Raw genomic sequence first — 14,516 nt, forward strand, 5'->3', positions numbered from 1 at the left:
AAAATCATGTCAAGATAGTGTCAACAAAGAAATGAGTTCCTGGATGCATCACAGAAAAATAAAAGGAAACAATATTTTTTATTATAACAAACATTAAAATCGAGCATTTATTTTATTATTATTTTTTTTTATAAACAAAAGGATTATTGAGAATCATTGGAGTGTAACCATGTGATCCCAACCAGAGGGGGGTCCTGGCTGTAAGCTCATCAAACCAAAACACACTACATGCTTTCAATGGGCTTATTTTCGATAATCATTGATAAGTGGGGTTAATTAACTAAATTCAATGAAGAGTACATAAAAGTACATATTTTGACTATTTAATTTTTTTCCTAAATATATCCAAATCCTAATATATCCAACTTTGTGCAAAAGCAAGTAAAACATCAAATATAACTTGCTGCAAGAAGTTGTTTAAGAAAAAGATGCTTGATAAGTTTTGGAACAAATGGGTATCCAGAGTAAATCAAATTTTTATTTTTTTATTTTATTATTTATTTTGCTGCCTATTACCATATATTATCAATAATATGTATCATGTTGATAAAACATTATTTATTCTCAGTCATCCTGGTCATGATCATTCCAAAGATTCCAAGTTTGAAGACTTTTTGCATACCATACAGGAACCTTTTTCATTTTAAAATGTCAGGAATAGTTCCAGGTTTTATACAGTAGCCCATCAAAAAAAAAACAAAAAAACATGTCAATTAAAAAGAACAAAGGGGTCCATCCCATTCCAAAGGGGTGAATTGAAAAAAACTTCCTGGATGAGAAGTGAAACATCTTCAAACTTAAAAACAAAGTCCAGTGGATTGTTTTTAATTTTCTTTTTTTGCTGCATTATTTTAAATCCACCTTTAATATGTTATGAAAGATAAAAAAAGATGTATTTGAGTCTAACTATTCTACAGTAGAGGATCAGGGCCACTGAAAAAAAAAAGTTAACTGATTTTTAAAATTTTATATCAGTAAAATATGAGAAAAAAGTCAGAATTCTGACTTTTTTCTCCTATTATACTGAAATAAATAGAAAATCAGTTCACTTTTTTTTTTTTCGAGTGGCCCTAAACTCTTCCGTACTATTCTGCCCTGTTTAGCACTACTTAATATAGCTGTGGACAGAAGGAGCCTAATGGATGACAGGTATCATTTTCTGTTGGCAGAAAAAATATATTTCATCATCAGTTCTTATCATTATTGCAATATTATGAAATGTATTGATAATATTTTAAATCTATACTAGGAGATGGCTGCTGGAATCATTCAAATACAACATGCAATTTAGTATAGTTTGTTTCCGATCAGATATAAAGCCATAACTGACTCTGCCTCTTATAGTAGACAAATTGTATTGGATTTGATTCCTGATTCTTGGCCTATAACGGCTTGTTACTAGTCAGACGGATCCAGAAAAAAATGTGGCTTCATGATTAAAGGCTGGAAAGGAATTACATTTTCACTGATTTAGAAAGTTGTTTTTTTTGTTTCCCTAAATGAATGAATTCATCAGTTATAAAACAGATTTTCTTTTATTATCTTTGTTTGATATGAAACTTATTTACTATGTCAGTCATGAACTAAAGTAAAAATGAGAGAAATCAGTATATATTCCTTTAAATCTCCACATGTTGTTTAATTATTATGTTTCTTGGATTTTTATATTTCAGAACAACAATTTAACAGATTGCATCTTTTTTGTCAGTATTTAAAATGTACAAAGTAGAATTAAAAGAAGTTTTGGTTTCTATTGAGAAGCATCAAAGCAATAACTTCTGCTGCAGGATGAATGACAGTTTGTTAGGATCATTATGTACAAATGAACAGGAATTAATGATTTATAAGATGTCTCCAATTTCTTTCAGGGGAATGTTTTAATGAGTTAAATAATTAAAGGCTAAATTATGGGGGAAGGTTAGGGATAACCTTAGGAAATAGTTTCAAGGCTAAGTTGAGATTATGTAAACAGCAATTGATTGATTGATTTAATGACGTGAGTGTGTTTGTGTGTGTTTGTGAGAACAGGCTTCCCGTGGTCAGAGTGGATTACTGACTTTAGAAGAAAGAAGGCGCAGAACTCCAGGTTATGAGGTTTGGTGCAGAGGTCTTTGGATCATTTGGAGAAATTTCCCTTCCACCACCTGGCCCGTTTTCTTGAACGATGAATGTATTTTCTGAGCTCAGGTGGGTGGACAGCATCCTGTCATCAAAACTCTTGTGAGTCAGTTACGGCCAAATTAAAAAATACGCTCTGCTAACTCACTGCTACTGATGAGGAGCACACACCCCCCGCGCGACAACTCCACCCGCAGGGATCGAACTGTTTCTCTCTCTGCCGGCATTCACTGAACTACCACCCCCCGCCCCCTCTACGCCACACACACACTGTTCTTCAGCCCCTTCTCACGCCACAACTGGAAGAAACCCAATGTCTGCCTCCTCTCCTCCATCCTTACCTCGAGCCTTTCTCCACTCCATCCATCCTCACCAATCGCCCTCGCTGGGATCGCACGGACAGATCTATCAGCGGCTCTCCAACGGAAGCCACAGTGCCCCCAGCCCCACTAACTCCCGCAGCTCCTTCCATGGGGTGTCCTTCCTGCTACAGATTGGTCTCACCCGGGAGACGGTGAACCTGGAGGCCTGTGACCTCTCGCTGTCCGCAGTCAAGGACTTGGTGTGCTCCATAGTTGATCAAAAGGTAAATATGTCCTATAAATGTTTCTTTTAAGCAAATATGAGGCTGTTATTTTCTACTAATCAATCACTCTGAAATAGAAAAAAAAAAGTCAGCATCAGCTAATCCAAGGAGCACCAACATGAGAGGACCCCAGTGTGTTTTTCTGTCTCCCAACGCAGTCATCTGCTCAGGCCTTGTTTTTCCAAAGCCGACATCTGTGCCATGTGCTTAGAAAATGAGTCAAACGCAGCAGAAACGTGCAGGACGGTTGCACTGGAGCTCCTCCAGTTACACGGCATGCTGTGCACGTGCCGCTTGTTTACGCCTGGTGTTTTGTTACTTGACATGAAACAAGTGCACAAACATATACAGGCCTAAGCCGCACTTTTTTGTTTAAGCTGGAGTCCACTTTTTATTTTCCATGACGGTGGTAATTTGTCCAAACGACACTGCCAGAGTGGATACAAACACTACTTTAGCTCACGGTGTTAAATATAATTAGCCATTTTGTATTTCATTTGGGTGGAAAAAGCCTGTTATTGTCCAGGTTTGTAAGATTTGTTTAAAGGTTGTAATCATTTGCAAGAAATGCATGTAAGTTTGTATCTATGCACATTTTTAGAAAGTGAAAAATTAGTGAAGGATTAAGGATTTGATTTTTTTTTTTGTTTAAAGAAATATTTTAAATAGCTTAATACAGTGAGCTGTATAAAACTTCTATTTCAGAAATCATACAATCTACTTGTATGTCTGTATTTCTAATGGGTGTAGGTTTGCATAGGGACCATAAGGACATGTCCCTACCAAATTTAGGACCGACCTACTTGTCCCTACCAATAAATGTGATTAACATGTTTATAATTTACAATACAGCGTTTATAACGCAGCAGTCGCTTCTATTCGTCTCTCAGCTCCGCTGCCTGGTAGCTCCTGCTGCCGCTCTGTCAGTGCCTGCCCTGTCCTTCCTGTACCTTTAAATAAGCAGCACATGTAACTGTGCTGCACTTTGTAACTCAACTCTCATTGGTTGTTCTGTCTTAAGTTCTGCCTTCGCTCTTTCTGATTGGCTGCTTTCTAGTCTGTATGTGTGCGTGTGTGCTAGGAGCGGAAAATGAAAGTTTTACAGCTCGAATACCGCGGTTTACTACAATTAATATTACACTACGAAACTAGTACCAGTTAAAAAAACGAAGTATTATCTACTCTAAAAGAGGCAAAAGCTGCTGTGTGCACTTCTGTAAAGAAGCAAGAGAGAATGTTTTAATTTATGGAATGAATGTTAACATCTCAAAAAAATATTTAATTCTGAAGTATAATACATTTTATAAAAAAAAAATATATTTTTTTTTCTTTTATAAAACAAAGTCGGTATTTCAATTCACTAGAACGCGAGTACGGACTTGTGCCCTCGCCAAGTTTGTTCTTGAGAAGAACACAGTAAAGTGTGGACTCGGGGGGGAACTGGAGCACGCAGCATAAATGGGTCAATTGGAACAGAAGCGTACTGGTGACGTCGCCACACGCTCGGCTCATCTGGAGCTGCATTTCATCTCTTATTAATAGTCTCTAGATAATAATAAATTCTGACTTTTTTCATTTAGTGGGGGAATAATAATTAACACAGTCAGATAAACACAAATCAAATGAACATTTTACCAAATAAAACAAAAAAATCGCCATCATAGCCAGCGGTCCTTCATACACGGCCATGCTGAGAGGGCTGCTGCAGACCGTCTGCAGTTAGCCCTGGCTGCCATTACACTCGGAGCTCCGCTGGTTGCCGCAGTCCTCTCAAATTCTGAATTTTTTTTTAATTACACACTAAATCAGTAAATGGACCTTATTGTGACGCTTTAAATTATTATATTCTCGCCTAAATGATCTTAAAATGTACTTTTACTGCGAAACAGCAACAGAAAAGATAACTTTTAACTTAACACTCTCAGCTCTGTGAGTGCTCCAATGAAAGCTGCTGCTGCCGCAGTGCATGCTGGGGCAGCTGTCAATCTCAAGAACGGACAAGTCTGCTCTGACGCATGCTGGCTAAATAGGGAGGGGCGAGAGCAACATCCAGGGACTTTGTCTGTTCTTGGTCTGTTGTTCTTGTGAATTGCAACAGTACTAGGGCTGAGGCTGATGACGGTTCACTAGCACACCACCACATTGGAACGCACAAGTAATATTCTGAGTCAGGCAGGAGTTCTGAAGACTGCTGGAAAAATGGTCAAGCAAACTATCAAATAGAGAAGTTGAAACCAAACCTACACCATTGGTGTTTCCTGTTGCTAAGTAGCCTTTAGCTCAGTATCCAATATGGCTGCTACCCATATAAAACAGCAAAAGTTGTAGGTCTTAACGTTTTACAAGCACCTCTGTTCATTTGTTGCGCATTAAACTATTGACACACATTACCTAAATATCCAATTGTAAAAACCTTCTTTTGGCATTTGGATAAAATTTTGGAAAATACATTGTTTTTTAAAATTATTTATTACATGCATATTGTAGTTGGCTCTAAAACAAGTAGAAAATCCATGGGGTTTCCCCAATTGCTAAGATTTCTATAATTTCTATAATATAGCCACACATTGATCTAATGGGATCGATTGCTATGGGTACATGCCCACATTTCATGATAAGATTGAAATGCATTAGGATTAAAAAACAAAAAAAGTGGATTGCACTGTTTAAATAATCAGAATTAAACGTCAGATTGGACTGAAAAGGTTCCATTGGCATGTTCTGATGACAGCTAGCCAGAGCAATTTTCTTCTCAAGGCAGAAATGTCACACGTTGATGCGCATATGCCCACTCAGGTCAGCTTGCCTCATTCAGAATGATTTGTGTCTACATGGAGACTGATTGGATTCTGCATAAATCAGACAAATCAGATCAGAATATTCCGACTGTTTACATTCCATATTTTTAGGCCGATTGTCCGTTTTCTCCGATTAGTTATGTTAATGTAAATGTAGCCATTGCCAAAAAAAAGAATGACTCCTCAAAAGGATAGTGCTTAGCAACTTTGCTGAAATACATTCGGCGTTCCTGTTATCTGGAAGTCTGGTTCTGTTCTGGTGGCCTGCATGAAAAAAAAAATGCCTGCATGGACTAAAGAGCTTCCTTTCTAGGAACCTCTAGCAGCATTTCTGCTTCCTGAGTGTGTTTCATGTTTTATGTATATCGTCAGTGTTAGTTTTCCCCTCCCTTTTTTTTCTTGTTTTTCCTTAAGAAATTCACCATTTACCTGATAGCTGACGTAAAATAGATTAGACGTCTGTTTAAACTGCTTGGCCTATACTTTCTGTACTTCCTGTAAAGCGCTGCTTGTTTATCAAGTCAAAAAACTTAAATTATGTTTATCAACTCTGATGTCATATAATATTGAAAATGAATCAGTTTGTCTTATTCTCATGGTAGAAAATCAGAGTAAAGCCTCTGTTCGGTCTGAAGGTATGACATTTTAAGAGTCTTATGGAGATGGAGAGATGCTGTCTTTTTATTTTTGACAGAAATGTTAAAAATGAAAAGAGGAAGACAGGAAAAGCTGGCTTAAACAGCAGGAGAATACGGAATTAGCCATCTGCACTGAGTTTGGGTCCTTTGCTTTCAATGTTTTCTGAGTTGACATTCCAGAGGAGCTGGGTAATGTTGTTGTTCTTTACGAGGTCTGCTGATTCTCACTAGCTAGTTATGAGCAGTTCTGGTCCACAGAGCAGAAAATCTCATCACAACAGACATTTACATGGATTCTGTAACATGTTGGAGCCGTCACAAGAAAACAGTAAAAGAATAAGAAGTATGTTTAAAGACGTGCATTTGAGAAAATCAATGCACTGTCTTCCCATGGAGCAGATCTGCCGGGATGAAATCCAGATTACCTTATTCTTTTGCACTCTTTTATCACAATAGATGCTATCTAGCCGGATGTGGCGTGAAATTGTCTGTTCTTCTCCACATTATTGCAGCGGGACATATCCCGTCTGCTCAACTGCTTTTGTTGTAAAGTTCGTCTGCCAGTTGTAGCGTGCTGCTTCAACTATTTAATGACATCCAGCCAAATGGCTTTGAGATCAACGGAAAATATGACTGTATCATTGTGTGCTTTCAGTTTATCCCTGCCTCGCTTCTTGTTTTAAAACATGCATGACAGTGGGAAGTTTTTGCACGGTCCAGGTATCTGTGCCAATTTCCCCAGCTGTGGATCTCTAAACCTCGCTGATTGTCCACCGATGGATGTCCCATGGCGTCTCTAGTCAGCAGAACTTCAGGTGTCTGTCAGCAAAGTTGAGGCAGGAAAAAGATTTGGGATTTCATCTGGTAATATCTGCACGGCTATAGAAAAATGGATGCAAGTGTGCTTCCCTCCCATGGTGCCGTTTCCTCCACTGAGACTTGGCCCGCTTCACCGAGTGACTCACCGCTCAGTCATGCAACAAACAGAGATGCTTGGTCCAGCTTGAATCCCTGCAGCCTGGTGTCAAGCTTTCTGCTGTGTCATCTTTTGTGAACTTCAGAGTTTATTTGAGTTTCCATTGCCCTAGCTTTTCTATTAGAATCGTCCAGCAACCTTTAACTTTTTCACCAGAAAATGTTCCAAACAATAGTGAAGTTCAAATAATTAAACAAATAATTGGTGAATAAAGTGACCCTTTTTTGGAGGTTAATATAAGCAGAATTACAATTAATTTCTTTTAAGCAGAGAAGATTGTTAATAAGAAGCACAATGAAGACTAAGGAGCACGGAGGAGAGGAGGGAAGAGCAGTGAACACAACGGAGCAGAGTTAGGTTATGAAACTAATATAGCCAAAACTTTAAAGTCGTAGGGAAGTCATATTTAAATGTTAAATAATTCTGGCTTAAACATGTATATAAATGTGCTCTTCATCAGACGATATTGTCCTAAAAGTTAGAAAATTTCTATAAAAAAAATAAAAAATCATGTCTTAAAATCTGTGGGGATTATTATTTTTTTGTTATCTTATGCAGGTTATTTACTTATATGTCTTGTACACCTAAATTCAGCCAATCATATATCACCGGTTATCTGTCAATCAAATTTTTTCGGTCATAGCATCTTGACTCATGTCGCAGCTGATATACGCAACGGTTGTAAGAAGAAAAATGTATAATTTACTTTACCATTGACGTCTGTCCCAGTGTTCACAGGGATGGGCGTCTGTGTCTTCGTCAGGCATAGGGCTAACAGAACTGGCAGCGTTGCGAGGCAAGGGCTCAAACATGTACGGCTGTAAGCCTTCAACACCAAACCAAGCTTCTGCCGCCCTGGCGTCCTTTTCCACAACATCTTCATCCCCGCTTTCCTCCTCTATATAAAAAATGTATGACAGAGGAGACTCATCCACGTCCTCCGACACAAAACTCTCCTCCTCTTACATGTTTCCGCTGACCATAGCCTTCCTTGACAGTGTAGTTTTTTTAGTCACCAATTCAGTGCTACTTGGTCCCAATGTAATTTCCCATTGGAAACCTACTAGCACTAAGTTGCTAGCTGGTTAGAAATATGCCAACCAGTTAGCATTCTTTCCAGCAAACCAGCCACAACCAAAATGCTTGCGAACCTTCCGCCACAACCAATCACATTCACTTTAGTCACTTGTGTAAAGTCGTGCACCACTCGGGAGAATTCGGAAATGCAACGGTTGGAACAGCCGCTTCCCCACGACTTTAAACATGTTAAGGATCTCATTTAACACTATTGCACCAGTGCAAACCAACCAAGACTTTAGCATTATGTTGTGTTGTGTGTATTTCCTCAGCAGCGACAGGGAAGCTGATCAGAGTTAATATAGAAATGGCTAAAGGATAGAAAGCGCACAAGACTAAATTTACAGCCGTAAAGTTTATTAAAGTTTCAAAATGTGGAAAAGTTAAAGGAGTCTGAATACTTTTGCATTTTGTGTTGGAGGATGTTACTAAGGTGAAAACTTCTGATCTAACGGCTTTAGAAAACTTTAATCATTTAGAGTTTGAATTATCAAAAAATAAGTTTTCCAAAATTGGGTGAGAACTTTGTGCCGCACTGTATGGGAATATTAACTCACTGGAACATGGCAAATACAGCCAGCCTAATTCTCAAATTTGAGGAACTGCTGCTGTAAACTGCAAAGCCTTTTTTTCAGCGAACCACCATGAACATATCCGTCTCTTGCCGTCTGCTATCTGCCCCTTCTAACATTTTCTGACCAACGTGTATGCATGGCCAAAATAACAGACGTTGTTTGTTTTTTTATTTATGTAAGCGGAGGCTTGTTGCTTGAAGGCTGTGCTCAAATTAACTCAAGATTTTATTAGACTGTTGTTCAAAGTGCTTTGAAGAGGTTGCATTTGAAATATGGTCTTAATGAGTCACATTTCAGATCAGATACGTTACATACAGAAATGTATGTGAATGAAAGCTACTATTCTAAAGTCCATAATAACTACTTATACTAAGATATAATTGTTATTATTATTATTTTTTTGCATAAGGTTTCATCTCACCAGAAAACTATATAAACAAATCAGTAAATGTAAACTAGTTCAGCCTGAAGCTTTGAAGTGGTGAATGACAAACATTAGTTATTTCCTTTTTAATCTATGAGAGCCGAACTTAGAAGTAGTACTGTTAAAGGGTAAATTAGTAAAGATATCTACAGTGTAGTCTTGGGTAATATGTGATTCGCAAGGTATAAAAACCCTAACTTAAAATACTCCAGGTTCACAGTGTTTACACTGTATTTTCAGTTGAAAACTGTGATGTGTTCTAAATGCTTTATGTAAAGTGGAAACAGCAATTACACCTTCCACTGCGGAAATAATATCGAATGTTCTTATTAGACATACACAGAACTTACTTTTCCTTGACTTGCTGATTACACTGAAAAGCTTTGGTGTCAAAGCTGTTTATCACAAAAGAGCCTATGTGCTGCATGTTCTTTGTTAGAGATAGTAGCTTTGATTCCAACAGTAAAATACTGTGTAAACAGATATCCATAACCTGCATACACCCATAAACATTTATCTGTGTTTATCAGCCAGAGAACATGAAGTTTACTACACGTTACTTGATTGTTATTGATTACTCTGATTAAAATGATGGGAGGTCTTGATTTTGTTTGACTAATCCATCTGTGATCAAAGCTTATATAAAGGAAATTGGCCAATTATGACCTTGCAATTTGCTTGGGTAGCCAGTCTGTAGTTATATGCTGGGTAAAACCACATTAACTCAATGATATGGGTGTGCAATTTGGTAACTGAAGTCCCTTAAACACCTTTTCTGGCCTCCTATTAAAAAGATTTAAACTGCAGGAATGGTAAGACACAGCATTTATGTTGTTTTAAACCCTGTTGTTCTAAAACCCGTGTTATAACTATATATCAGGGTTCTCTAACTCCAGTCCTCGAGAGCTTCTGCTCTGCAACTTTTAGGAACATTCCTGCTCTAATGCAGCTGAATAAAATGATTTAATTATTTCTTCAGCATGCTATCAAGTTTGGCAAAGGCTTGTTGATGAGCCTTTTATTTGATTTGGCTGTGCTGGACTAGGAATGTATCTAAAAATTGCAGTAGCTCTCGAGGACTGGAGTTGGAGCCTCATGAACTGGATATTTTCCCATGTCTATGTAATGTTAGGAAGCTAGTGCCTTGAACTCTCTCTGACAACATGTCATAACCTTAGTTTTCAAGTTCAGAGTGTCAATCTGGTTCCTAAATACTCAATATAGCACTTTTCATAATTTCATAGATGTAGCAAAGTACACAGACTTTGGTTTAAGGTTTCTGGATTAAGCCTAGAATCATTTTTTCCTTATTTGAGAAATCTCCCACTGAGCAAAAATTGGTTGAAAGACATTGAGAAGACAACAAGATTTACGTCCAAATAACGTCTACATATGTTTTAAATGTGAAAGGCAAAAAGCTGTAATTTACAGATCTTTGAAAAGCCGTTGAAAACTGGGTTTGCAACTTTTTTCAATGTCTGTCATTTGACTAAAGTGGGACAAAGTCAGACTGATGAAACACAGCCCAATTTTCAACAACTATTTCTGGACTAAATTAAGACTATGACAGACTGACCAGATTTAGCCTAAAAAACAACGTCTAAATGACATCTGGTGTTTCAGATGGTGTGACAGTTTTTGTAAAGCAGAGCTGATCTAAGTTACTCCAGATTAAAAGAAAACCATACCCAGGGTTTCCACGGGCTATTAAAAGTTAATTATTTTTTTTATTTTTTTTAAGGCCTTAATTAGCATTAAAATTCATTAAATGTAATTATCGTGGCATTTAAAATGCTTTATAAGAAAAAACAACAACATAAAAACAATTTAATCAGATATATCAGATATAACTGGTTCTGCGTTTTTGCGTGGAACTGCTTCCTGTTAATCATAAAAGAAAAGAACATACGGCTCGAGGCAGAGAAAAAGCTAGAGAATGGGGAAAATGCAAATTTTAACAAAAGTGGCTGGAAAACAAGGTATTTGGGACCTGGCTGCAGCCTGTTGCCGGCAAAGATGACTAAGGATTTTGCCATATATATATGTATAGATATATGAGAGTCATGAGTACTTGTTAATGGCATTAAAATGATTTCTAAGAGCATTAAAAGAGCATTAAATTAGAGTTACTCATTCCTGTATAAACCCTTATACCACACCCTGAAAGTTATTCTATATTCTTATTCTATTTAAGCAGTTTGGGTAAATACTTGTTACTCTAATGTCAAATGGAAAAAAAAGTGAACTAGCTGTATTGCTGATATTGACTCATTTTATAAAGTGGAAAGCAGTTGCTGCTGTGGTACAGATATCGTAGCAATCTGCAGTCACATTCCTTTGGTATCATCCTAAATCTTGTGACCATAGCTCAAGGACAAACGTTCTCTAGCAGACATGGGTGCTTTGCTTTCCTTAAACATTGTTCTGATTTGTTGTTTTAATCTTCTACGTAATTTTCTTCTTTTTTTCCCCCCAACTTAAGTTTCAGATATATTTTAATTTACCAGAGAAAAACTCAATTGGAAAACACACAAGTTCCAAAATCGACATATCGAAAATACAAACACAGAAGAATTGAATTTAACATAGAAGTGGTTTGGAAGCAATAAAACTTCCAGATGCAAAGTTCACTTTTCACGTCTCTCCTTAAGTCTTTGGCCTTAGATGCGTCTCATTGTTGGACAGGGAGTTATGCAGCATGTCATAACAGCAGTGCATTGTATAGATTTTATGCGGCTTATTCCCCTCCCTGTGAAAGGCTTAGCCACATGACTTGGCCGGATTCCACTGAATAGATTTCCTTTCTCTGTTCTCTGGGCTGATTTGAAACGTTGCTTTTGATAGTAGTGGTTTTGAACTACAATAACCAGTTCTAGCGGGTTAAGGTCAACCTTGGTACAGCACAACCAAGTCTAAAAGGTTCAGGCTCCTGTGGTCAAAGCTCCTGAATGCCTTTAAATCAATTCTCTTTGTAGTACCACACCGGAGGCAAGTTAGGCTCCTTGAAGGCCGTGAGAAAGGACGAAGGCAGCCAGCCATTGAGTGGTGGAGGCAGATCTAACCCAAGATGGCTTGTTCACATCCCGGCTGTGGCTGAACCGTCGCTCCAATCTGGGAGCTCACTGGTCTCTGTCTGGTGTTCTTGGCGGAGGGGGGGGACTTGATGAATGGTGCGAGATAAACATCCATAGCTTCCACTTGTTGAGCACTTCCTGTTTGGTGTCGCCCAACTCCTCTCGTGCAGTCAGCAAGGGAGCAGTTGAAGGACAAAAGTTCACGACTCTCTGAGAATGACTCCCAGCAAGCCAGCTGGTCAGCCTGGACCGCCAGCCAGATACAGAGCATTCCATCTTCACCCAGGCATATTTGGAGGATGATGCTATGCTTCTGCTGCTTCTGCTACTGCTTATGGGTGGGATCAGACAGTAAAGACAGTGAAACCTAACAGTTACACCCTTTTAATATCGGACTTGTGTTTTAAAAAACAGTTTGTTTTATTGACTCTGAATATAGAATTTACTGTAAGGCCTCAGTACAGTTTTGTCTGAAAGATTCAGGAGGAAATACTGGGGTAATTCTATGTCGTTCAAGTGAATAAGCGTTAAACTTTTTCCTGTTGTTAGTTTCGTGAGGTTGCTGCAGTTACAGTTCAGCTGGAAGGGCTGTGAAAAGCAGCTGCCTCAGCCACAGGTTTCCCCGCTGGTTTTGTCATTGCAGTTAACTCCCAGGCTCTGGTTGAGGTCTTTGCAGCTGCCACTGTAATTACTGAAACAAAGGTCTTTTTGAGAAACGGGTTGGGGAATGTAAGGGAATAAAATAAGGATTGGACTTCAAAAAGGGACTTTCAAAAAGTATCACTCGGAAAAACTATGAGCATTTGCTGCTGGATACTGATGTTTTTTTGCAGCCTTCTTTGTCCAGAGCCTCTGTAACATTCTTGCATGAAGCAGAAGTAAATGCACCCTCACCAGCATGTTTAGGTCATATATTTCTGTGGTAAGCAGTCTAGTAAAAATAACTGTAAGGAGAAGTATATTGCATGTTACTGCAGTCTAAAAAGACCTACTAAAATAACAGGGGTGTGTGATGTAAACAAAGATTTAGAACCGGTTGCACTTTTTTGGGCACTAGTGGTCTTTATTTACAAAATCATCTGGAAAAAATGGGGTTTAAAAGAGGGACAAGACATGTCTGATTACAGTTTATATCCTTATTTTAATACTTAGTGGCTGCACCTGCTGATTTCATCACAGTTCCCATATTTCTGCTTTGGAGGCCATCAGGTGATAACTTCTTTGTGCCCACAAAATTGGTGATTGAAATTTATGCTGATTCTGAATATGCAGAATATGTAACACAAAGTGGCTGGATATGCCAATGTCGTGCCATATGTATACAGGTAGCTACTGCTTTGGAGATTACTTGGTAATTCCCCCTTCACTGATAACGAGGCAAAAGCCAGATGGATAGCATGTAGAATCCAACTGAACTGGGAAGACTCCTGTCACTACCCGGAAGCACGATCTGTACCATCAGCTCATTGGCGCATGCGCAACCAGATATACATTCGGGTTTCCATAGTTCATGTATTTATTGTACTAAAAATACTTATTTTATCCTTAACTCATTAAAGAATGCTAATAAACATCTTAAAAAAATCTTTTATGATTTTTCTGAGACAATTTGGATGCTTTTCCCATATTACTTGCTAAACTGCTTGTGTGACGTCATCATCGGACATGCTCTGAGAAGTACTGCATTTTAGTAGTTTTTTTCTTTAAATTACGCACTATATACCATACGGTAAACACAAAAGAGAAACATGAACTCAAAAACACTAGATTCATGTTTAAATTCAAAGCCGAAAAAATTAGCTCCTGGACGTAGCGTAGGATCCCATTTCCTGTACTGATCGGGAACAGACGAGTGATAAAACAGAAAGGATTTTAAGGCATTTATTTTCACAGGAAATACATTATTAACCTTCAACACATTATAGTTTAGTACGCTTACAATTTTTGGGGAGGGAAAAACATAATTTAGGTCTTTTTTTAGAAAAAAAAACCCGAAGGCGACCCGGAAGTATATCTGGTTGCACAAATGAGCGGATGGTACGGATCGTGCTTCTGGGACGAATCGGGTGGCGACTGCTCCTGTAGAAAGTGTTCGCAAAAGGCAGGGACAAAAAGTACAATTCTTCGAGCTGATTGGGTAGCTGCCTCCTATGTCCATTTTAGCCAATCACAGAAGCAGTAGCAGCAATGCACAACCATCTTCCCATCCTCAAAGGCATAAATCAGGTCCTGCTTTTCAAAAGCTAATTT

The 14,516-nt window shown here is 38.2% G+C and overlaps 1 protein-coding gene across 1 annotated transcript in view; it reads left to right on the forward strand.

Moving 5' to 3' along the window:
- Positions 1 to 14,516, forward strand: part of prkd3 (protein kinase D3) — a 75,458-nt gene that overhangs the window by 714 nt on the left and 60,228 nt on the right. Inside the window, exon 2 of the mRNA XM_038271594.1 lies at positions 2,029 to 2,704. Coding sequence (XP_038127522.1) covers positions 2,432 to 2,704 — 273 coding nt within the window. The 5' untranslated portion in view covers positions 2,029 to 2,431. The remainder of the gene's footprint in view (positions 1 to 2,028; positions 2,705 to 14,516) is intronic.

Source organism: Cyprinodon tularosa, unplaced genomic scaffold (assembly GCF_016077235.1).
Source record: "Cyprinodon tularosa strain WSP-4 unplaced genomic scaffold, ASM1607723v1 ctg80, whole genome shotgun sequence".
NCBI lineage: Eukaryota > Metazoa > Chordata > Actinopteri > Cyprinodontiformes > Cyprinodontidae > Cyprinodon > Cyprinodon tularosa.